The sequence below is a fragment of the Falco biarmicus genome, chromosome 15 (genome assembly GCF_023638135.1).
Source record: "Falco biarmicus isolate bFalBia1 chromosome 15, bFalBia1.pri, whole genome shotgun sequence".
Lineage (NCBI taxonomy): Eukaryota > Metazoa > Chordata > Aves > Falconiformes > Falconidae > Falco > Falco biarmicus.
The window spans coordinates 21,866,881-21,888,507 of NC_079302.1; the positions used below are offsets into that span (position 1 = coordinate 21,866,881).

General features: G+C 70.5%; 4 protein-coding genes across 5 annotated transcripts; 2 read left to right on the forward strand and 2 right to left on the reverse strand.

Moving 5' to 3' along the window:
- The first annotated feature begins 1,001 nt into the window (after positions 1-1,001).
- Positions 1,002-7,962, forward strand: BCAR1 (BCAR1 scaffold protein, Cas family member). Of its 2 annotated transcripts, XM_056361016.1 has the most exons (7): positions 1,002-1,154; positions 2,083-2,787; positions 4,044-4,205; positions 4,433-4,537; positions 4,964-6,112; positions 6,312-6,401; positions 6,778-7,962. In XM_056361016.1, exons 1-7 carry the CDS (start codon positions 1,143-1,145, stop codon positions 7,291-7,293), a joined length of 2,739 nt encoding a protein of 912 aa, XP_056216991.1. In that variant the 5' UTR covers positions 1,002-1,142; the 3' UTR covers positions 7,294-7,962. The 2 variants fall into 2 exon arrangements, with proteins under 2 accessions (XP_056216991.1, XP_056216990.1); XM_056361015.1 differs by lacking the exon at positions 1,002-1,154 and having other exon boundaries at positions 1,277-2,787.
- Positions 7,963-8,186: 224 nt separating this feature from the next.
- On the reverse strand, positions 8,187-12,157 carry LDHD (lactate dehydrogenase D). The gene is given in 11 exon segments (XM_056361017.1): positions 8,187-8,512; positions 8,576-8,687; positions 8,761-8,851; positions 8,931-9,058; positions 9,770-9,898; positions 9,981-10,187; positions 10,190-10,405; positions 11,002-11,143; positions 11,219-11,360; positions 11,790-11,902; positions 12,042-12,157. Coding segments are annotated over 11 exon segments (1,509 nt in total). The 5' UTR covers positions 12,105-12,157; the 3' UTR covers positions 8,187-8,346.
- A 1,171-nt stretch (positions 12,158-13,328) lies between these two features.
- Positions 13,329-15,874, reverse strand: LOC130159456 (chymotrypsinogen 2-like). Its single transcript, XM_056361123.1, is given in 8 exon segments — positions 13,329-13,516; positions 13,598-13,731; positions 14,199-14,379; positions 15,193-15,271; positions 15,384-15,463; positions 15,580-15,615; positions 15,617-15,684; positions 15,805-15,874. Coding segments are annotated over 8 exon segments (810 nt in total). The 3' UTR covers positions 13,329-13,354.
- A 1,397-nt stretch (positions 15,875-17,271) lies between these two features.
- LOC130159375 (chymotrypsinogen 2-like) lies at positions 17,272-19,819 on the forward strand. The gene is given in 10 exon segments (XM_056360931.1): positions 17,272-17,372; positions 17,493-17,596; positions 17,713-17,792; positions 17,905-17,983; positions 18,797-18,977; positions 19,444-19,488; positions 19,491-19,544; positions 19,547-19,575; positions 19,657-19,728; positions 19,730-19,819. Coding segments are annotated over 10 exon segments (804 nt in total). The 5' UTR covers positions 17,272-17,302.
- Positions 19,820-21,627: the final 1,808 nt, after the last annotated feature.

A 21,627-nucleotide genomic window follows, 5' to 3' on the forward strand; every position in this document is an offset into this window, starting at 1 on the left:
CAAAGCCAAGGTGCCTGTTCCCAATGCCACCCCTGGGTGGGACTGGGGTGACCCCCCCAGCTGGGGAAGGCGGGGGGCTGCTGGGGAGCAACGCTGCTGCCCCCCTGCCTGTGCTGCCCCTGCCCTCATTGCACACCCCCCGCCTTACACACCTGCCACGTACTCCCCCCTTACACGGCCACTGCACCTCCCCCCACCCCTTACCTGCCCCTTGTGCCCCCCTTGCCATTACACACCCGCCCAGTACACACCCAGTACACACCCAGTACCCCCCAGTCATGCACCCACTGCACACCTGTTGCACACGTGCCTGCTGCACGCGTTCCCCACACCCCTCCCCCCGCGGCCCCCCCTCGCACACACGCACACACGGCTCGAAGGCCGTTACCCACCTGTGACCCCCCATTCCACACCCATCCGTCACACTCCTACGGCACCACTTCCCCCGTGACACACCCGCTGTGCACACGCCCGTTGCATGCCTGTTACATGCCCATTGCACATCTGTTGCACTCCTATTACATGCCCATTGTGCACACACAGGTGCTCCCATGACCGCAGCACACTCATCACCTTTCCATGCCCTTTGCACACCCGTTACACGCCCTTTGCACACCCGTTACAAGCCTGTTGTATGCCCTTGCACACCCGTTACATGCCCTTCACAAGCCTGTTGCACACCCATTATACACCCGTTGCACGCCCTTTGCACGCCCATTGCACACCCGTTACACACAAGTTGCACGCCTGTTGCACGCACGTTTCACACCCGTTGCACGCACGTTTCACACCCGTTGCACGCCCTTTACACACCCTTTGCACACCTGTTACGTGCCCGCTCCCCTCCGCGCCCCGGGGATGGCCCCGCCCCGGCCCCGCCCTCCCCGACCCCACCCCCGGCGGGCGGGCGCGGCCAATGGGGCAGGCGCAGGCGGCGGGGCGGGCGGGGCCAGCGGGGCGGGCGCGGCCAATGGGGCGGGGGCGGGCGGCGGGCGGGCGGGGCCGGGCCCGGGCGGGCACCGCGCTATAATGATCCCTACGGCGCCGCCGCCGCCAGCGCGCCGCCCGCCCGCCCCGCCGCCCCCGGCCCGGCCCCGGCCCCCGGCCGAGCGGCGCTAGGGCCGGAGCGGCCCCGCGGGAAGATGAACTACCTGGTGAGCGGGGCGCGGCCTGGGGGAGCGGGGCTGCTGCGGGGGCCCCCCGGGCAGGACGTGGGGCCGGCGGTAACGGCGGGGGGCCCGCGGCGTGCAGGAGGGGGCGCGGAGGGGGAGGAGGAAGGCCGCAGCCCGCAGCCCGCCCCGTGGCAGCGCCCCCCGGCTCCGGGGCGGCCGGGCCCCCTCGGGTGACCTTGGCCCAGCCCCGCCGTGGAGGCACCGGTGGGGCCTTGTCCCGGCTCCCCCCTGCCCGCGGGCGGCGGCGCTGCGGGAGCCGTGGGCAGACCCCGGCGGGGCCGCAGGCCTCGGCCTCCCTGCCGGCCCCGGGAGCCGCAGCACCGGGCAGCCGCGGGCAGCCGGAGCCCCCCCCACCCGGCCGGCGAAGGGCGGCAGAGCCGGCGGGTCCGTCCCTCGTCCCGGGCAGCGGCGGGAGCCCGGGGCCGGCGGCGGCCTGTCCTGCCGCCATGGCACCGGTCAGCGGCGGCCGGGCCCGAGTGTCCGGCAGGTGCCTCCGCGCCACGGCCCGGGCGGGATGTGGGGGCACAGCCCGTGTCCGCCGGGGGAGCGGCCGCGCCGCGGGCCGGAGGGGGCCGGTCCCGCAGCGGCTGGCGTGGCGGTGGCCGCGGCGGTGGCCAGGGCTCGGGCTGACTCACCGCCCTGGCACTTCCTCCCCGGCGGCGGCGGGAAGGGGCGGGAGAGGCGGAGGAGGCCCCCGGCACCGGGGAGGCGGAAGGGCCCGGCCCCTTCCCAGCACCACCTCGGGAAGGATGGGTTGAGCTCCGGCGGGGCAGGCGGAGCGGCTGGAGCGGGGCGATCCAGCCGGCGGGACCCGCTCGCACAGCCCCGCGGGGCTCCGGGGGCGGCCGGGATGACCCCCCGGCGGCCGGCGGGGTCCGGCTCACCGCCCCGCCGCGGGGCTCTCCTGCAGAACGTGCTGGCCAAGGCGCTGTACGACAACGTGGCCGAGTCCCCGGACGAGCTCTCCTTCCGCAAGGGCGACATCATGACGGTGCTGGAGCGCAACACGCAGGGGCTGGACGGCTGGTGGCTCTGCTCGCTCCACGGCCGGCAGGGCATCGTCCCCGGGAACCGCCTCAAGATCCTGGTGGGGATGTACGACAAGAAGCAGCAGCAGCAGCCGCAGCAGCAGCAGCAAGCACCTGGCCCGGTGCAGGGGCAGGCACCGCCGCAGGCACCGCTGCCCCAGCCGGCCCTGCCTTACCACCACCAAGGGGGCTTCACCTCGCTGTCACCCGCCTCCCAGTACACCCCCATGCACCCTGCTTATGCCCCCCAAGGGGACAACGTCTACCTGATGCCGGTCCCCAGCAAGGGACAGCAGGGTCTTTACCCGGGCTCGGCACCCACCGGACAGTTCCCGCCTGCCCCGGCTAAGCAGCCCCCCGCCTACCCGAAGCAGACGCCTCCCCACGCCTTCCCCAGCTTGGGCCAGGAGATCTACCAGGTGCCCCCATCCCTGGGCCAAGTGGCAGAGGCGTACCCCGCGGGCTCTGCCAGCCCCCCCCAGGATGTCTACCAGGTTCCTTCCTCAGCTGGTCAGGCTCAGGACATCTACCAGGTGCCCCCGTCGTTGGACATGAGGAGCTGGGAAGGGCACAAGCCCCAGGGGAAGGTAGGACAAGGGGACTGGAGGGGTGGCGGTGTAGTTACGGGGTGCTCTGCAGTCCATGGTGGTGAGTGGGTGGCAGGACTGCAGGGCTCGTGCTTACCACCCAGCACTGTCTCTTTGAGCGGGCAGCCTTGCGCCCGTCATGGGGTGCGTGGGCATCCTTCCCTGCACCGCCGGCAGGAGCGGCTGTGCCGGCACAGATCCCTGCTGTGGCTGAGGTGCCCTGGTTGGCATGGGCTACTGGGCTTGGGGCTGGTACAGTGTTCGGCGTTTGGGTCTTCTTGGTCCCTCACGTGGGTTCTGCCGGTGTCACCAAGGGCATGGCAGCCATGTCTGGGACAGGCGTGGGGTTCTGGTAACCCCAGAGCTGCTTGGAGGTGCCCCTTGGCCAGATCCTGCAGCTATGGAGGTACCTGTGGTACCTGGCACAGTGCTGTGATGTTTCCTTCCTCCTGGGAGCGTGGGCAGGGGCAGGCAGCCAGTGCCAGCGTGTCCCGGCCATGCCAGGGAGCCTGCCAGCACTTGCCGGTTGCATTTACTGGTGAGGCAAGGGTGAGCCAGCAGCCTAACGGCTACGTCCCGGACACTGGGCTCCTTCTGGCTCTGCCCCTTCCCTGGCACGTCATGCCAGGGAAGGGAAGCGAGGTGCTTTCTGCATCGTGTGTTCTGGGAAGACTACCCTGACTCATGCTTCTGGGATGCAGCTGGTGAAAGGGGGCACTACCAAATCCTGGCCAGGGCACAGGGAGCATCCTAAAAGGGAGGAGCAGTCTGGCACTTTTGCCAGTTTCTCAGCCCTTCTTGTCCATGGCACTGGCTGGGCAGGGTGCCATGACTCTCTGGGTTTGGTTATTTGCTGCTCTTGTGTCCCCGTGGTATGGCAAGGTGGGCACCGAGCTGCGGGCAGGGAGCTGCGGGTGTTGGCAGATCCCTGCCCGCAGCTCGGTGCCCAAATCGGCCATTCCCTTCTGCACGCCGCGGCCCTGCCGGCTGGGCTTTGTCTCTCGCAGAGGCTCGCCGCTATAAATAACCGGTGATATCATTCCCGTTCCCCGGCGTTGCTGCGAGAATCGTGCACGCCCGGCTGGGGAGCGCCCTCCCGTGGGCACCGGTTTGCCCGGTGCCAGACGGTCTGGTACGGGATCTGGCACCCATCATCTCTCCAGCCCCATCGCTGGGTTTTGGGGAGGGTGATGCGGGGTGGGGGGCAGGCTGGGGATGCTTGGCGGTGCCCACCTCGTCCCTTTCCCTCTTGCCAGGTGCTGGTGCCCACCCGCGTGGGACAAGTGTACGTCTATGACTCCCCCAAGGGTGAGCAGGATGAGTACGATTTCCCTCGCCACCTCCTCTCTGCGGGCTCCCAGGAGATCTATGATGTGCCACCTGTCCGAGGGGGGGGCCCGAGCCAGTTCAGCCAGGAGGTGAGGCTGGGCAGGGGGTGTGGGGAAGGGTCTCTGGCTCCCATCTCCCAGCACGGGAGATGCTCTGGCACAGCCTGATTTTCAGACCTGGGCAAATTACACCCAAAGCTGGGCACGTTATGGGCCTTGGGGCTGCTTCTGGCACCTCCACCCTTCCTGGCTGCACCTTGGGAGAACATGGGTGTCCACACCATCCCTGACACACCACCCTGTGTCCCCCCATTCAGGTCTATGACACCCCCCCCATGGCAGTGAAGGGTCCCAATGGACAGGACCCAGGGCAGGAGATCTACGACGTGCCCCCCAGCGTGGAGAAGAACCTTCACCAAACTGTAAGTGCTGCTGAGACCATATGAGACAGACACATTTTTACAGTGAGAACAATCTTTCACTGGAACAGCCAGGGATGTGGTGGCATCTCTGGCACTGGAGGCTTTCAGGGTGCCGGGGGACAGGGTGCTGGATGACCTTATCTAGGGGATGAGGTTGGACCAGTGATTTTTCAAGGTTCCTCCCAACCTGGGCTGATGGCGGATTTGTGATTCCTGCCCCAGACGGGATGCAGGAGGCCAGGAGTGCAGCGGCAGGGCTGTGCCAGCCTCCCTGGGGTGCACGGCTCCATCCTGGTGCTCACCCAGCGCTGTCTTGCTTTCCTGGTGCTGGTGCTTATGTGCACTGCAGCACAGTGCAGCCCGTCCACGCGTGACCCAGGCTGGCTCTTCCAGCAGCGCTGACAGTGTCTGCCGCTGCCCTTGCAGGTGTACGATGTCCCCCCCTCGGTGAGCAAGGACGTGCCGGATGGCCCGGCACGGGAGGAGACCTACGACGTGCCCCCTGCCTTCACCAAGCAGAAAGGCTTCGACCCCTCCCGCCACCCGCTGATCCTGGCCCAGCAGGAGCCCTACTTGCCGGAGGATGTCTATGATGTGCCGCCGGCAGCCGGGAAAGGTGCCCCTGAACCGCCGCTCTCCCACGAGATCTACGATGTGCCCCCCAGCCTCAAGAAGCTGGGGGGGCCAGCCTTCCCCTCCCAGGAGGTCTACGACATGCCCCGGGACCTGCACGCCCCCAGCAAGTGCTCCCTGGACGTGGAGGGCGAGTACATCTATGATGTCCCACCGCAAGTGGACCGTGAGGCCAAGGGCACCGACACCAAGCGCCTCTCTGCCTCCAGCACGGGCAGCACCCGTAGCAACATCTCCACATCCTCGCTGGACGTGGTGCCTGTGAAGGAGCCAGCCAAGGGAGCCGGCAAGGAGTTCTCCCTGGACTTGGATGCCGCCATGGAGACGCTGGCCAAGCTCCAGCATGGTGTCGGCGGCGCCGTCTCCTACCTCATGTCCTTCATCAGCGCCAACTGGCGCAGCCCCGAGCACATGGAGGCCAATGCTGCCAGCATCCGCGGGGCAGCCGAGGGTGTCCGGACAGCCCTCCGGGACCTACTAGAGTTTGCCCGGGGAGCGGTGGGCAATGCTGCCCAGGCCTCTGACCGCTCCCTCTACACCAAGCTCAGCAAGCAGCTGCAGAAGATGGAGGAGGTCTACCAGGCCCTGGCACGGCACGGCCAAGCGCTGGATGCTTGCCACTGGGCCCCGAGCGCCCTGGCCAGTGGCAAGCCAGGCACGGATGACTTGGAGCACTTCGTCATGCACTCGCGCGGCGTCCCCGATGACACCAAGCAGTTGGCCTCCTTCCTGCATGGGAATGCCTCCCTCCTCTTCAAACGGACAAAGCCGGCAGCGGAGAGCGGTGGCCACGGGCCCCCTCACCCCTCCGACAAGGCCAGCAGCATCCAGTCCCGGCCCCTGCCCTCCCCGCCCAAGTTGCTGGCCCAGGAGTCGCCTGACGGGCCCTACGAGAACAGCGAGAGTGGCTGGATGGAGGATTACGACTATGTTCATCTCCAGGTGGGCAGGGGAAGGGGGGCTGCTCCCCGGCACAGGGGGATTGGGCAGCTCTGGTGTGGTGCTTCTGTCACCCGCATCTCACTTTTACCCTCTGACTTGAGGACTGTGGGGACCAGGGGTGTCCCAGGGCAGGCGGGGGCTTCCTCCCTGCAAGGCTGGTGTCACTGACCCCCGTGTCATGCCCCTTCCTTCCCTGCAGGGCAAGGAGGAGTTTGAGAAGACCCAGAAGGAGCTGCTGGAGAAAGGCAACATCATCCGGCAGAGCAAGGACCAGCTGGAGCACCAGCAGGTAACAGGGGCAGGGTGGGCAGGTGCTGCTGGGCACAGCTCTTGGGGCAGGGGGGGCCTTGGGTCGGGCTGCCCTTGTACCCCCCATCCCGCCACCGGTCTGCACCACGGCCCCCTCCTGCGTGGCTGTCCCCGCAGTGGGTTCTGGCTCGCCCCTCTCCAGTGGCACAGTACTGGCACGGGAGGCACTGGCACCTTGCTCCTGGTGGGGAGCCTGGCACGGCTGTCCTGGGGCTGGCACTGTCCAGTGCTGTTTTCCCTGGGGCACAGCTGTCATCCAGGGCTGGTGGCCATGGCCACCAGTGCTGGTGGCTCCAGGGAGGGGCGCAGGCGTTGTCTTGGTGGCCGTCCTGCCTCACGCCCTGTCCCTCCCACAGCTGAAGCAGTTTGAGCGGCTAGAGCAGGAGGTGACACGTCCCATCGACAACGACCTGTCCAACTGGAGCCCCCCCCAGCACTTTGGCCCAGCACGGGGCGGTGGGGCCTTGTGTCCTGCCGACCGCCAGCTCCTCCTCTTCTACCTGGAGCAGTGTGAGGCCAACCTCACCACGCTCACCAATGCTGTCGACGCCTTCTTCACCGCCATCAGCACCAACCAGCCCCCCAAGATCTTTGTGGCCCACAGCAAGTTCGTCATCCTCAGTGCCCACAAGCTTGTCTTCATCGGAGACACGCTGTCCCGCCAGGCCAAGGCCCAGGACGTCCAGCACAAGGCGATGCACTACAGCAACCTCCTCTGCGAGATGCTTAAGGAGATCGTGGTGACCACCAAGGCGGCCGCCCTCCACTACCCTTCTCCTGCGGCCTCTCAGGACATGGTGGAGCGTGTCAAGGACCTTGCCAACAGCACGCAGCAGTTCAGGATGGTGCTGGGCCAGCTGGCAGCCATGTGACGGCCCTGGGCTGCCGTCATCTCCGCACAGCCCCCACCCTGTACCCAGACACCCATCGCCCTCCACGAGAGCCCTCTCGTCTCGGTGTAAGCAGACATGTACATAGAGACTCCTACGCGCACTGGGGGCCTGGGGCTCTGCTGGTAGAGGGGTTGAGGGGCTGCAGCCATTGTCCCCCTTCCTCTTCCTCCCTCTGGCCAGAGGCCAGACTTGGTTTTGGAGCCGTACCTGTAACAAAGCGAAGCTGGGCGGCAGGTTTGTGCCTGCTCCCTCCCCGCTGTCCTCTCTCCGTAAAAAAACCTGCTGTTCCTGGTGGCCTGGAGGCCACAGGGCCGTGTCCCCGGTGAATCAAGACTGCGATGGGCCTGGCAACTGGGGGCGATGCTGCGGCTGCCCTGCTGCTGGGGGGACTCCAGCCCAGTTTCTGGCAGCCAGCAGGGTGTAATGGTGTGGAAGCCACCCCTCCTGGTGGGACAGTGGGGCAGGGATGGGTTGTACCTTCACCCCGTGCTCTGGGGGCTGTGCATAAGTGTCCCCAGGGTGGGGGCTAAGGTGTGACAAGGGGGCTGGGCCAGGAGGGATCTAACCTGTACGTTCTCAAGTCTTGGGTTTTGCTACCGTACCAGCTGTAACTGAAATGCAAACCAAAATTGGTGCCTTTTAAACACAGGGGAAGCTTCCACTGGTTCCCGGAGTTGCAGCCCCCCAAAACGCAGCCCCCTGCCCCTTGCCCGGCAGCATAAAGACTTGCCTAGAACACACTGCAGGCCCCCCCATCTACTGGGTATCTGTGTGAACCTGCCACGGGGAGGGAAACCCTGAGGAGGGGCTGAGGGAGCCTGTCCCTGTTCCCTCCCCACCCACCCAAAAAAGACATCATGGCGCATGGTAACTTTGGTGCAGAAGGGTTTTTATTGGGGGTGCCCAACCCCCAGGAGGGGGGATGAGAGGATTTGGGGGAACAGGACAGGGGGCAGGGCAGGGCAGCAAGCCCAGCCCAGCCACAACCCTGGGGGCTGTGGCCCCTGGCCCGCCTGGGTGCCGCTGCCCCCCTCAGAGCACCTTGCCGGGGTTCATGAGGTTGTGGGGGTCCAGCGCAGCCTTGATGCGGCGCAGGGTGTCCAGCCCCTCCGGGCCCAGCTCCTCCCGCAGCAGCGCCCGCTTGCCCAGCCCCACGCCGTGCTCCCCGGTGCAGGTGCCCCCCGCCGCCAGCGCCCGCCTGCGGGACGGGGCCGTCAGAGCACAGGGACACCCCCCGGTGCCCACGGCGCCCCCGGCCCACCTGCCCAGGCGCTGGGCGAAGGCGTGGACGCGCTGCGCCTCGGCCGGGTCCCGGGCGTCGAAGACGAGGAGGCAGTGGAAGTTGCCGTCGCCCACGTGTCCCACCATGGGGCCTGCGGGGCCGCGGGTCAGGCGGGGAGCGGTGCGGAGCGTGGCAGCCCCCAGCCCACCCCCTGCCCCGCTGACCGGTGAGGCCGGAGTCCCGCAGGTCCCGCTGGGTCTCCACCACCACGTCGGGCAGGCGCGAGATGGGCACGCAGACGTCCGTGGAGTAGCCCTGGGCCGGGCAGGGCAGAGCCGTGGCACATGTGGCTCCGCGGGGCGCTGCCGCCGTCGCCCCCGTGCCCGGCCCTCACCTGGCAGCCGGGCCGCAGCGCCAGGGCGGCGTACCAGGCGCTGTGCCGCATGGCCCACAGCCGCCCACGCTCCTCCGGCTCCTCCGACCAGGCCGGCACAGAGCCGCCGTTCAGCCGCACCATCTCCTCTGCCGGGGCCGGGACCCTGCCACGGGGCACGACGGGACCCCCCGCACCCCTGGCCCTCGCCCCAGCACCCCCAGAGCCCGCCCGCCCCGCAACCCTGGCACCGGCACCAGGCACCCGCCCGTACCCCTGGGACAGCCCCCGTTCCCTCTCCCTGGGCGCTCATCCGGCCCCCCCGGGACAGCCCCGGGTCCCCGGCCCCCCAGCAGACCCCCAGCCCACGCACCCACCCCTCACCCTGGTGACTTCCCAGGTACCACCCTGGGCACCCACCCCTGGTGTGTGTCCCTGTCCCCAGACCTGGGTGCCCGGCCCTCCCCCAGGGCACACTGGTCCCCCATCCCCGGCCAGACGCACCCGCCCACACCCACAGGACCCGTGGACCCCGGCCCCCCAGACCCACGCTCTGGGCACCCGTCCCTTGCCCTGGGGACACCAAGGACCAACAACCCCCGCTGCTGGGCACCCGCGCCTTGCCCCAGGCACCCTGGTCACCCTGCCCCAGGCCCTGCACACCTGTCACTGACGCCAGAGGCATGGCGTGGCCCCCCAGCACTGTCCTGCTCCCCGTGACGCCGCTGGGCCCCCTGACCCTGGGCGCCCATCCCTTCTCTGTGGGTGCCCACCACGGCCCCCACACCCAAGCACCCGTCCCCAGCACTCGTCCCCCACACCGCCCCAAGCCCCCAGCCACAGCCCGGTGCCATCCCTACCCGCCTGCCGCTGCTGCTCCGCCAGGCCCTGCCGGGAGCCATGGAGCTCCAGGAGGAGCGTGGGTGCCACCGGCAGCCCCGTCCCGCTGTAGCGGCCGCAGGCATCTGCCATCACCTCGTCCAGGAATTCTGGGCGGGAGGCGGCGGCGCTGAGCCCGGCCACCACCACCGGCACCCGGAGCCCCGGCCCCGCGCCAGCCCCGGCACCCACCGATGCGCGCCACGGGCACGGCGGCCTGCAGCACCTGCACCGTGCAGGCCACGGCCGCCCGCACGCTGGGGAAGGTGGCGACGGTGGCGGCGACGGCCTCGGGCAGGGGGTGCAGGCGCAGCGTGGCCTGCGTCAGGAAGCCCAGGGTGCCCTCGGAGCCCACGAAGAGGGACGTCAGGTCGTAGCCGGCCGCGCGCTTCCTGCACAAGCCTGGTGAGCAGGCGCCGGCGCGGACCCCCCCAGCCCGGCTGGCCCCAGCGCCCACCTGGCCTGGCGCCCGGCGCCTGCGGTGTGCAGCAGGCGCCCGTCCGGCAGCACCACGCGCAGGTTGAGCACGTTGGGCCGCATGGTGCCGTAGCGCACCGCGTTCGTGCCCGAGGCGCCTGTGGCCGCCATGCCGCACAGCGAGGCATCCGCCCCTGGGTCTGCGGGGGGACGGGGACAGGGACATGTGATGGGGCCCCGTGAGCCCCCGTGCTGCCCCCGGTCAGCACCCGCGACCCCGGCCCCACCACACCCCCTGTCCATTGCGGAGACCACGGCACCTCAGTGGGGCCCCACAGCACCCCCGGGACCACGGCACACCTGCGGGCAGCTGCAGCACCTCTGGGACAACAGCATCCCCGGTGCCACGGGAATCCCAGCACAGCGTGGACCACGGCCACCCCAGCTCCATGGGCACCCTTTGACACCCCTGGAACCACGGCACAACCCCTCCAGTACCACGGCGACCCCAGCACCCCACGGGGACCGCCGCGCCCCTGGCACCCCAGCCCCATGGGCTCCCCAGCAACCCCGGGGACCACGGCACACCCATGGGCACCCTCAGGGGCCCTGGGACCACGACGCCCCCACGCCCCTGGGGACGCCCCGCACTCTTGCGGACGCAGCGCCCCCAGCCCCACGGGCACCCCAGTCCCTCCAGCACTCCCAGCGCCACCCGCCCCTACCGCTGTCCCCAGCACCCCTAGGCCTGCCCCCCGGCCCCGCGCCCGCGGCCGCGCCCCGCTGCCCACGGTACCGACGGGGAACCAGAGCCCGGTGCCGCGCAGGCGGCTGTTGAGGGCCTTGCGGGTGACGCCGGGCTCCACCACCACCGAGAAGTCCTCGAGGCTCAGCTCCGCCACGGCGTCCATGCGGCTCAGGTCGAAGCAGACGCCGCCCTGGCGGGGGGCACCGCAGGGGCTGGGCACGGCCGGGCACGCCGGGCCCGGGGGGCGGGGGGCCGGGGCACGTACCTGCACGGCGTTGACGCCGCCCTCCAGGCCGGTGCCGGTGCCGAAGGGCACCATGGGCACGCGGCAGCGGTAGCAGAGCGCCGCCAGCTCCTGCACCTGCCCCACCGCCCGGGGCCACACCACCGCGTCCGGGGGCGCGCAGCTGGGGGGCACGGCGGGCACGGGTCTGCCCGGGAGCGGCACCGGGAGGGACCCTGCCCCGAGAGACCCTGCCCCGAGAGACCCTGCCCCGGGGGAGACCCGGCACCGGGAGGGACCCTGCCACGGGGGAGACCCTGCCCCGGGGGAGACCCAGCCCCGAGAGACCCTGCCCCGGGGGAGACCCAGCCCCGAGAGACCCTGCCCCGGGGGAGACCCTGCCCCGGGGGAGACGCTGCCCCTGCCCCGGGACCCTGCCCTGCCCGGCCTGGCCCTGTGCAGACCCCTCCCCTGCTCAGACCCGGCCTCTCCCCATGCTGGTTCCCCTCCTCTGCCCAGACCCTTCCCCTGCCCGGACCCCTCCCCTCCCCCACCCCTCCTCTGCCCGGACCCCTCCCCTCCCCAGCGCCCCCAGCCCAGCCCCGGCACCCACGCGTGCATGGACTCGTCGTGGCCGTGCTGCTCGCGCACCGCCAGGGCCGTGGAGACGTTGGGGGCCCCGACCACCGCCCGCAGGGCCGCCACGAAGTCGGGGGGCAGCGGGCGCTGGGGGGGGGCGAGGGCCCCGTCAGGGCGGGGGCGGGGGGTCCGACCCGGAGGACCCTCACCCACAGGCGGGGCCGCGGCGGGTACCCCACACCCCGGACCCCCGCGCCCCCCGGCACCCCCGCGCCCCCCGCCCCACCTTGGAGCAGCAGCCCCGGCGCCACAGCGCCGCCCCCAGCCCCAGCCCCCGCCGCAGGGCCATGCTGGGCACGGGCACGGGCACGGGCACGGACGGGACCGGGCGGGACCTGCCCCCCCGCCGCCGCCCGCCCCCTCCCGCCGCCGCCGCCGCCGCCGCCGCCGCCTTAAGGTGGCTCCGGCCGCGGCCCCGGGGCTGCGCCCAGCGCCCCCCCCGCCGGGCACTGTGCCCCCGGCCCCGGCCCCCCCGGCCCCCCCCGGCCCGCGCCGGGAAGGGGTCACCCGCGCCCCCCGGCCCCGTGTCCCCGTGGGAGCCACGTGCTCCCAGCCCGGCCCCGTGTCCCCGCGCCCGGTGTCCCCGCGCCCGCCCAGGGGGCCCCACAGCCGGCCGGGGTCGCTGCCCCCATGGGGCCGCATGGCCCCGCGCCCCCAGCCCTCCCGGCCAGCTGTCCCCACGCACAGCCAGGAGTCCCCACGCCCCCTGGCCATCTGTCCCCATGCCCGGCCAGGGGTCCCTGCCCAGACAGGTGTCCCCCATGCCCAGCCACGTGTCCCCCCCCATATGCATCTGTCCCCGTGTCCAGACTGGTGTCCCCTCCCTGCCAGGTGTCCCCACATCCATCTGTCCCCATACCCAGCCAGGTGTCCCTGCCCATCCAGATGTCTCCGTGGCCATCTGTCCCCATGCACAGCCAGGTTGCCTCAAGAGCTAGGTGTCCCCCTGTCCCCATGACTGCTCAGGTGTCCCCGCCCAGCCAGGTGGCCCCATATCCAGCTGTACCCATAAGGGGCCAGCTGTCCCCATGCCTGCCCGCCCATCTGTGCCCACTCCTGGCCTGGTATCAACACCCAGACAGGTGTCCCCAGATCCAGCTGTCCCCATGCCCAGACAGGGGCCTCCACCCAGCCAGGTGTCCCCATACGCGTCTGTCCCCGTGCCCGGACAGGTGTCTCCCAGGCCACCTTTCCCTGTGCCCAGCCACGTGTCCCCTTGTCCCTCTGTTCCCATGCCCAGCCACGTGTCCCCGTAGGCACTGATCCCCATGCCCGGTCTGGTGTCCCTGACCAGCTAGGTGTCCCCATATACGTCTACACCCACGCCTGCCCAGCCAGCTGTCCCCATGCCCACCTGTCCCCATGCCCAGCCAGATGTCCACACCCAGCCAGGCGTCCCCATGCCCAGACAAGTGTCGCCAAGCCTCCCGCATGCCCCTGCCCACAGCCACCTGTCCCCCGGCTGCCCCGCACACCTCCCGCCCACCCCGCTGTGGCACAAGGACGCAGCACGGTGGGTGGCAGCGTTTATTGCCAGCCTCAGTTGGCCTGCAGGATGGAGTCGATCCAGCTGCGCAGCTTGGTGACGCGGGCGTAGACGCCGGGCACGTTGGGGTCGCAGGTGCTGCTGCCCCAGGAGACGATGCCCACCAGGTTCCAGACACCGTCCTTCTGGCACACCAGCGGGCCCCCGGAGTCGCCCTGCGGGCAGCGGGTGAGCGCAGGGGCTGGGGAGGGGGGCGCGGGGGGCACAGGGGGCACAGGGGGGCTGGGAGCACCTACCATGCAGGAGGAGGCACCGTCAGCACCGGCGCACACCATCACGTCGGCGATGCGGAACCCCCAGTACTGCTTGCACTGCGCGTTGGTGAGCAGGGGCAGGGCCACCTGCTGCAGCACCGCCGGCGTCTGCGAGGCTGCGGGCGAGCGGGGCGGCATCAGTGCCAGCACCGCGGCCGGGACTGGGACCAGGACAGGGAGGGGTATAGGGAGAGGGATGTGCGCAGGCATGAGGATGAGGACGAGGACGAGGACGAGGACGAAGACAAGGACGAGGACGAGGATGGGGACGGGGACGAGGATGGGGACGGGGATGGGGATGGGGATGGGGATGGGGAGGGAGAGGAGGGCAGGAGCGGTTGTGGGTTGGAACTTAGGGGTGGGGATGGGGATGAGGACAGAGATGGGGATGGGGGGAAGGATGGGTACAAGGATGGGGCTGGGGCTGGGGAAGGGGACAGGGGTGAGGATGGGGCTGGGCCTGAGGCTGAGCATGGGGATGAGGACAGCGATGGGGCTGGGGAAGGGTACGGGGATGAGGAAGGGGCCAGGGAGGAAGGCAAGGATGGGGCTGAGGCTGCGCGGGGGCAGGAAAGCGCAGTACCGTTGGGGTCAGTGAGCCCCCAGCCCGTGGTGACACAGGTCATGCCCCCCGGGAAGTCATCAGTGGCCTGGGGCAGGCAGACGGGGGACACGCGGGCTGACATCCGCGCCGGAGTGGCCAGTTTGATCAGGGTGATGTCGTCACGGATGGTCAGCATGTTGAACTTGGGGTTCTTGAAGACCTGGAGCAGGCAGCACCGCTCCCAGCGCCTGCCTGCACCCTTGGCCAGGGCGCTGGGCACCGGGGGCTCCCTGGGGACCAACAGGGACCCCGGGGGCCCGCAGGGAACCCAGAGAATGGCCCTGTGGGTCCTGGGATGATGGGGTCTCTGGGCTGCAGACCCAGCCCCTGGGGCACAGGGCAGCAGGGACATGGTGGGGACTCACAGGGACCGCAGGGAGCAGAGCCCAGGTCCTGGGCTGATGGGGACACAGGGAGCAGACCCCAGCCCCTGGGGCACTGGGCCGTGGGGACGCCCCAGGGACACCAACAGGGACTCAGGGGCACCATGAGATGGGGCAGACGCCAACTCCCTGGCCAAGGCGTGCCCAGGGAGCAGGGGACAAGCCCCAGCACTGGTGGGTGCCAGGGAGCAGGGCCAAGCACTGGTCTCAGGAAGACGGGGCCACCAACGCGCCTGTGGCCCACCCGGGGCTGCTGCTGGCCGGGACCTCGGGGCTGCTCAGGGCCCCTCAGGGCAGCCCCCAGCCCGCGGGCACTGGGGAGCAGGGACAGCCCAGGTCACATCACCTGTGGGGATGGATGAAGGGGACCCTGGGGGCCTGACCCCCATCCCTGGGGGGTCCTGCGAGTGCGGTCCCAACTCCAGGCATGAGGGGGAGCAGGGACACCCCGGGGGACCCCAGCCCAGGAACGTGGGGCACCACAGACACCCCTGGGACCCTGACCCCCAGGACAAGGGGACCCGGACCCCCGGGGCTTCTCATGGTGGCCGTGGGACCCCGCAGGCACACGGCCCCCATGCCGGCGGTACCTTCTCGATGGTCAGCTTCTGCTCGTCAGGGGTGGTCACGTCCTGGTCGTATGCGCCCACCACCACGGTGTCGGTGGTCCTGGGCACGGGCAGGCGCTGAGCACCGGGCACGGCACAGGGACAGGGGGTTCCCTGGGGACCCGGTGCACCCACCCAGCCCCGGGGTGGCCGGCAGCAGAGCCAGCACCTACCTGACGCCGCAGTGGGCAGCGGTGACCACCCAGTTCTCGCTGATCAGAGACCCGCCGCAGAAGTGGAAGCCGTTGTAGCGCTGGCGGGCAGAGCTGCATCAGCACCCGGCACCGCCGGCACCGCCGCCGGGGTGCTCTGTGCCCGGCCCCCACCCCAGCACCCACCCTGGCCCCCCTTGGGCGCCCAGACACTCACCTGGAGGGACACCTGCCACGGCCAGGACCCTGGCACCCGCCGGCTCCCCGTTGACGATGCGGTTGTAGCCGCGGATGACGGGAGTGATGGCGGGCACGCCACAGCCTGCGGGGCACAGGCAGCCGTGGGATGGGGGCTCCAGCCCCCCCGCCCCCGCGCCCCCCCAGTGCCACCGCCCCCCCCAAGCCCCTCGCCCGCCCTGCCGAGCCCCGCAGCCCCACGCACTCTCCACGGAAAGGGTGGCACGGGCAGAGCCCGCCAGCGCCAGGCAGCTCAGCAGCCACAGCAAAGCCATCGTCACTCGTGGGGACAGACCCTGCCTGGGGCTCGGCGCCTCTTATACGCGCTGCTGGGCACGGCCCCGCTGCCGGCCTTCACACCACGGCCCCGGGAGGTAGCGTGGCACCGGGCAAGTGCCAGGACGGGGCCTGGGAGCGTGGCACCTGGAGCCAGTGGCCTTGGCTGGGGCTGTGGGACAGCACTGGTGGCAGCTGAGTGCTGGCTTCGACATGCTCCTTGGGCTGGTGCTTGGCCAGCTGTCACCAAGTCATGGGGTGGCCAGGGTTGGAAGGGACCTTGGAGTTCACCTGGTCCAACCCCAGCAGGGCTACCCAGGGACTGTTGCCAGGTGGCTTCTGAGTAGCTCCATGGATGGAGACTCCACAGCTGCCCTGATCCACCTGTGGCTGCTGGCACAGCGCCAGCCTGGCACCATGGCCGTCGCTCAACTCCTGGCCTGGCCACAGGGGGAACTGTGACCCCATGCCGCAGCTGGGCAGCGCTTGGTAGAGCTCTGTAGCCCAAACCCTGGTGCTGGTGGCACCGGGCTGCCTAGTGCCAGCCACGGTGAGCGGCAGCCATGGCCGCGGCAGGCAGAGCACAGCCAGCAGGTCAAGGGAGGGTGCCTGCCCCAAGGTCAGCACTGGGGAGGGGGAAGCCACCCCTGGAGTGCTGGGTCTGCTGCTGAGCTCCCCAGTACAAGAAAGACAGGGACATACTGGACAGAGTCCAGTGAGGTGTGGAAGGGACATGACCATCTCTGACGGCAAGAGGGAAGGTGCAATGGGACAGAGCTCGGCTCTTTCCTCTGGCGCCCAGTGCCAGGGCCAGAGACAGGGTGACAATCTGACATGCAGGAGGTTTCCTCTGACCATCAGGAGACATATTTTCACTGTGGGGTGACCAAGCACTGTCACAGCCACCAGCACCAGGGTTTGGGCTACAGAGCTCTACCAAGCGCTGCCCAGCTGCGGCATGGGGTCACAGTTCCCCCTGTGGCCAGGCCAGGAGTTGAGCGACGGCCATGGTGCCAGGCTGGCGCTGTGCCAGCAGCCACAGGTGGATCAGGGCAGCTGTGGAGTCTCCATCCATGGAGCTACTCAGAAGCCACCTGGCAACAGTCCCTGGGTAGCCCTGCTGGGGTTGGACCAGGTGAACTCCAAGGTCCCTTCCAACCCTGGCCACCCCATGACTTGGTGACAGCTGGCCAAGCACCAGCCCAAGGAGCATGTCGAAGCCAGCACTCAGCTGCCACCAGTGCTGTCCCACAGCCCCAGCCAAGGCCACTGGCTCCAGGTGCCACGCTCCCAGGCCCCGTCCTGGCACTTGCCCGGTGCCACGCTACCTCCCGGGGCCGTGGTGTGAAGGCCGGCAGCGGGGCCGTGCCCAGCAGCGCGTATAAGAGGCGCCGAGCCCCAGGCAGGGTCTGTCCCCACGAGTGACGATGGCTTTGCTGTGGCTGCTGAGCTGCCTGGCGCTGGCGGGCTCTGCCCGTGCCACCCTTTCCGTGGAGAGTGCGTGGGGCTGCGGGGCTCGGCAGGGCGGGCGAGGGGCTTGGGGGGGCGGTGGCACTGGGGGGGGCGCGGGGGCGGGGGGGCTGGAGCCCCCATCCCACGGCTGCCTGTGCCCCGCAGGCTGTGGCGTGCCCGCCATCACTCCCGTCATCCGCGGTTACAACCGCATCGTCAACGGGGAGCCGGCGGTGCCAGGGTCCTGGCCGTGGCAGGTGTCCCTCCAGGTGAGTGTCTGGGCGCCCAAGGGGGGCCAGGGTGGGTGCTGGGGTGGGGGCCGGGCACAGAGCACCCCGGCGGCGGTGCCGGCGGTGCCGGGTGCTGACGCAGCTCTGCCCGCCAGCGCTACAACGGCTTCCACTTCTGCGGCGGGTCTCTGATCAGCGAGAACTGGGTGGTCACCGCTGCCCACTGCGGCGTCAGGTAGGTGCTGGCTCTGCTGCCGGCCACCCCGGGGCTGGGTGGGTGCACCGGGTCCCCAGGGAACCCCCTGTCCCTGTGCCGTGCCCGGTGCTCAGCGCCTGCCCGTGCCCAGGACCACCGACACCGTGGTGGTGGGCGCATACGACCAGGACGTGACCACCCCTGACGAGCAGAAGCTGACCATCGAGAAGGTACCGCCGGCATGGGGGCCGTGTGCCTGCGGGGTCCCACGGCCACCATGAGAAGCCCCGGGGGTCCGGGTCCCCTTGTCCTGGGGGTCAGGGTCCCAGGGGTGTCTGTGGTGCCCCACGTTCCTGGGCTGGGGTCCCCCGGGGTGTCCCTGCTCCCCCTCATGCCTGGAGTTGGGACCGCACTCGCAGGACCCCCCAGGGATGGGGGTCAGGCCCCCAGGGTCCCCTTCATCCATCCCCACAGGTGATGTGACCTGGGCTGTCCCTGCTCCCCAGTGCCCGCGGGCTGGGGGCTGCCCTGAGGGGCCCTGAGCAGCCCCGAGGTCCCGGCCAGCAGCAGCCCCGGGTGGGCCACAGGCGCGTTGGTGGCCCCGTCTTCCTGAGACCAGTGCTTGGCCCTGCTCCCTGGCACCCACCAGTGTTGGGGCTTGTCCCCTGCTCCCTGGGCACGCCTTGGCCAGGGAGTTGGCGTCTGCCCCATCTCATGGTGCCCCTGAGTCCCTGTTGGTGTCCCTGGGGCGTCCCCACGGCCCAGTGCCCCAGGGGCTGGGGTCTGCTCCCTGTGTCCCCATCAGCCCAGGACCTGGGCTCTGCTCCCTGCGGTCCCTGTGAGTCCCCACCATGTCCCTGCTGCCCTGTGCCCCAGGGGCTGGGTCTGCAGCCCAGAGACCCCATCATCCCAGGACCCACAGGGCCATTCTCTGGGTTCCCTGCGGGCCCCCGGGGTCCCTGTTGGTCCCCAGGGAGCCCCCGGTGCCCAGCGCCCTGGCCAAGGGTGCAGGCAGGCGCTGGGAGCGGTGCTGCCTGCTCCAGGTCTTCAAGAACCCCAAGTTCAACATGCTGACCATCCGTGACGACATCACCCTGATCAAACTGGCCACTCCGGCGCGGATGTCAGCCCGCGTGTCCCCCGTCTGCCTGCCCCAGGCCACTGATGACTTCCCGGGGGGCATGACCTGTGTCACCACGGGCTGGGGGCTCACTGACCCCAACGGTACTGCGCTTTCCTGCCCCCGCGCAGCCTCAGCCCCATCCTTGCCTTCCTCCCTGGCCCCTTCCTCATCCCCGTACCCTTCCCCAGCCCCATCGCTGTCCTCATCCCCCATGCTCAGCCTCAGGCCCAGCCCCATCCTCACCCCTGTCCCCTTCCCCAGCCCCAGCCCCATCCTTGTACCCATCCTTCCCCCCATCCCCATCTCTGTCCTCATCCCCATCCCCACCCCTAAGTTCCAACCCACAACCGCTCCTGCCCTCCTCTCCCTCCCCATCCCCATCCCATCCCCATCCCCGTCCCCATCCTCGTCCCCGTCCCCATCCTCGTCCTCGTCCTTGTCTTCGTCCTCGTCCTCGTCCTCGTCCTCATCCTCATGCCTGCGCACATCCCTCTCCCTATACCCTCCCTGTCCTGGTCCCAGTCCCGGCCGCGGTGCTGGCACTGATGCCGCCCCGCTCGCCCGCAGCCTCGCAGACGCCGGCGGTGCTGCAGCAGGTGGCCCTGCCCCTGCTCTCAACGCGCAGTGCAAGCAGTACTGGGGGTTCCGCATCGCCGACGTGATGGTGTGCGCGGTGCTGACGGTGCCTCCTCCTGCATGGTAGGTGCTCCCAGCCCCCCTGTGCCCCCTGTGCCCCCCGCGCCCCCCTCCCCAGCCCCTGCGCTCACCCGCTGCCCGCAGGGCGACTCCGGGGGCCCGCTGGTGTGCCAGAAGGACGGTGTCTGGAACCTGGTGGGCATCGTCTCCTGGGGCAAGCAGCACCTGCGACCCCAACGTGCCCGGCGTCTACGCCCGCGTCACCAAGCTGCGCAGCTGGATCGACTCCATCCTGCAGGCCAACTGAGGCTGGCAATAAACGCTGCCACCCACCGTGCTGCGTCCTTGTGCCACAGCGGGGTGGGCGGGAGGTGTGCGGGGCAGCCGGGGGGACAGGTGGCTGTGGGCAGGGGCATGCGGGAGGCTTGGCGACACTTGTCTGGGCATGGGGACGCCTGGCTGGGTGTGGACATCTGGCTGGGCATGGGGACAGGTGGGCATGGGGACAGCTGGCTGGGCAGGCGTGGGTGTAGACGTATATGGGGACACCTAGCTGGTCAGGGACAACCAGACCGGGCATGGGGATCAGTGCCTACGGGGACACCGTGGCTGGGCATGGAACAGAGGGACAAGGGGACACGTGGCTGGGCACAGGGAAAGGTGGCCTGGGAGACACCTGTCCGGGCACGGGGACAGATGCGTATGGGGACACCTGGCTGGGTGGAGGCCCCTGTCTGGGCATGGGACAGCTGGATCTGGGGACACCTGTCTGGGTGTTGATACAGGCCAGGAGTGGGCACAGATGGGCGGGCAGGCATGGGGACAGCTGGCCCCTTATGGGTACAGCTGGATATGGGGCCACCTGGCTGGGCGGGGACACCTGAGCAGTCATGGGGACAGGGGGACACCTAGCTCTTGAGGCAACCTGGCTGTGCATGGGACAGATGGCCACGGAGACATCTGGATGGGCAGGGACACCTGGCTGGGTATGGGGACAGATGGATGTGGGGACACCTGGCAGGGAGGGGACACCAGTCTGGACACGGGGACAGATGCATATGGGGGGGGACACGTGGCTGGGCATGGGGGACACCTGTCTGGGCAGGGACCCCTGGCCGGGCATGGGGACAGATGGCCAGGGGGCGTGGGGACTCCTGGCTGTGCGTGGGGACAGCTGGCCGGGAGGGCTGGGGGCGCGGGGCCATGCGGCCCCATGGGGGCAGCGACCCCGGCCGGCTGTGGGGCCCCCTGGGCGGGCGCGGGGACACCGGGCGCGGGGACACGGGGCCGGGCTGGGAGCACGTGGCTCCCACGGGGACACGGGGCCGGGGGGCGCGGGTGACCCCTTCCCGGCGCGGGCCGGGGGGGGCCGGGGGGGCCGGGGCCGGGGGCACAGTGCCCGGCGGGGGGGGCGCTGGGCGCAGCCCCGGGCCGCGGGCCGGAGCCACCTTAAGGCGGCGGCGGCGGCGGCGGCGGCGGCGGGAGGGGGCGGGCGGCGGCGGGGGGGGCAGGTCCCGCCCGGTCCCGTCCGTGCCCGTGCCCGTGCCCGTGCCCAGCATGGCCCTGCGGCGGGGGCTGGGGCTGGGGGCGGCGCTGTGGCGCCGGGGCTGCTGCTCCAAGGTGGGGCGGGGGGCGCGGGGTGGCCGGGGGGCGCGGGGGTCCGGGGTGTGGGGTACCCGCCGCGGCCCCGCCTGTGGGTGAGGGTCCTCCCGGTCGGACCCCCCGCCCCCGCCCCCGCCCTGACGGGGCCCTCGCCCCCCCCCAGCGCCCGCTGCCCCCCGACTTCGTGGCGGCCCTGCGGGCGGTGGTCGGGGCCCCCAACGTCTCCACGGCCCTGGCGGTGCGCGAGCAGCACGGCCACGACGAGTCCATGCACGCGTGGGTGCCGGGGCTGGGCTGGGGGCGCTGGGGAGGGGAGGGGTCCGGGCAGAGGAGGGGTGGGGGAGGGGAGGGGTCCGGGCAGAGGAGGGGTGGGGGAGGGGAGGGGTCCGGGCAGGGGAAGGGTCTGGGCAGAGGAGGGGAACCAGCATGGGGAGAGGCCGGGGTCTGGGCAGGGGAGGGGTCTGCACAGGGCCAGGCCGGGCAGGGCAGGGTCCCGGGGGCAGGGGCAGCGTC

What these genes read in the sequence shown, in the direction of transcription:
- BCAR1 (XM_056361015.1), top strand. Translation starts at nt 1,687, where the DNA reads ATGTGGGGGCACAGCCCGTGTCCGCCGGGGGAGCGGCCGCGCCGCGGG. An exon ending in AGAAGAACCTTCACCAAACT is followed by an intron (nt 4,538 to 4,963) that starts GTAAGTGCTGCT and finishes CTGCCCTTGCAG; the next exon opens with GTGTACGATGTCCCCCCCTC. An exon ending in ACGACTATGTTCATCTCCAG is followed by an intron (nt 6,113 to 6,311) that starts GTGGGCAGGGGA and finishes CCTTCCCTGCAG; the next exon opens with GGCAAGGAGGAGTTTGAGAA.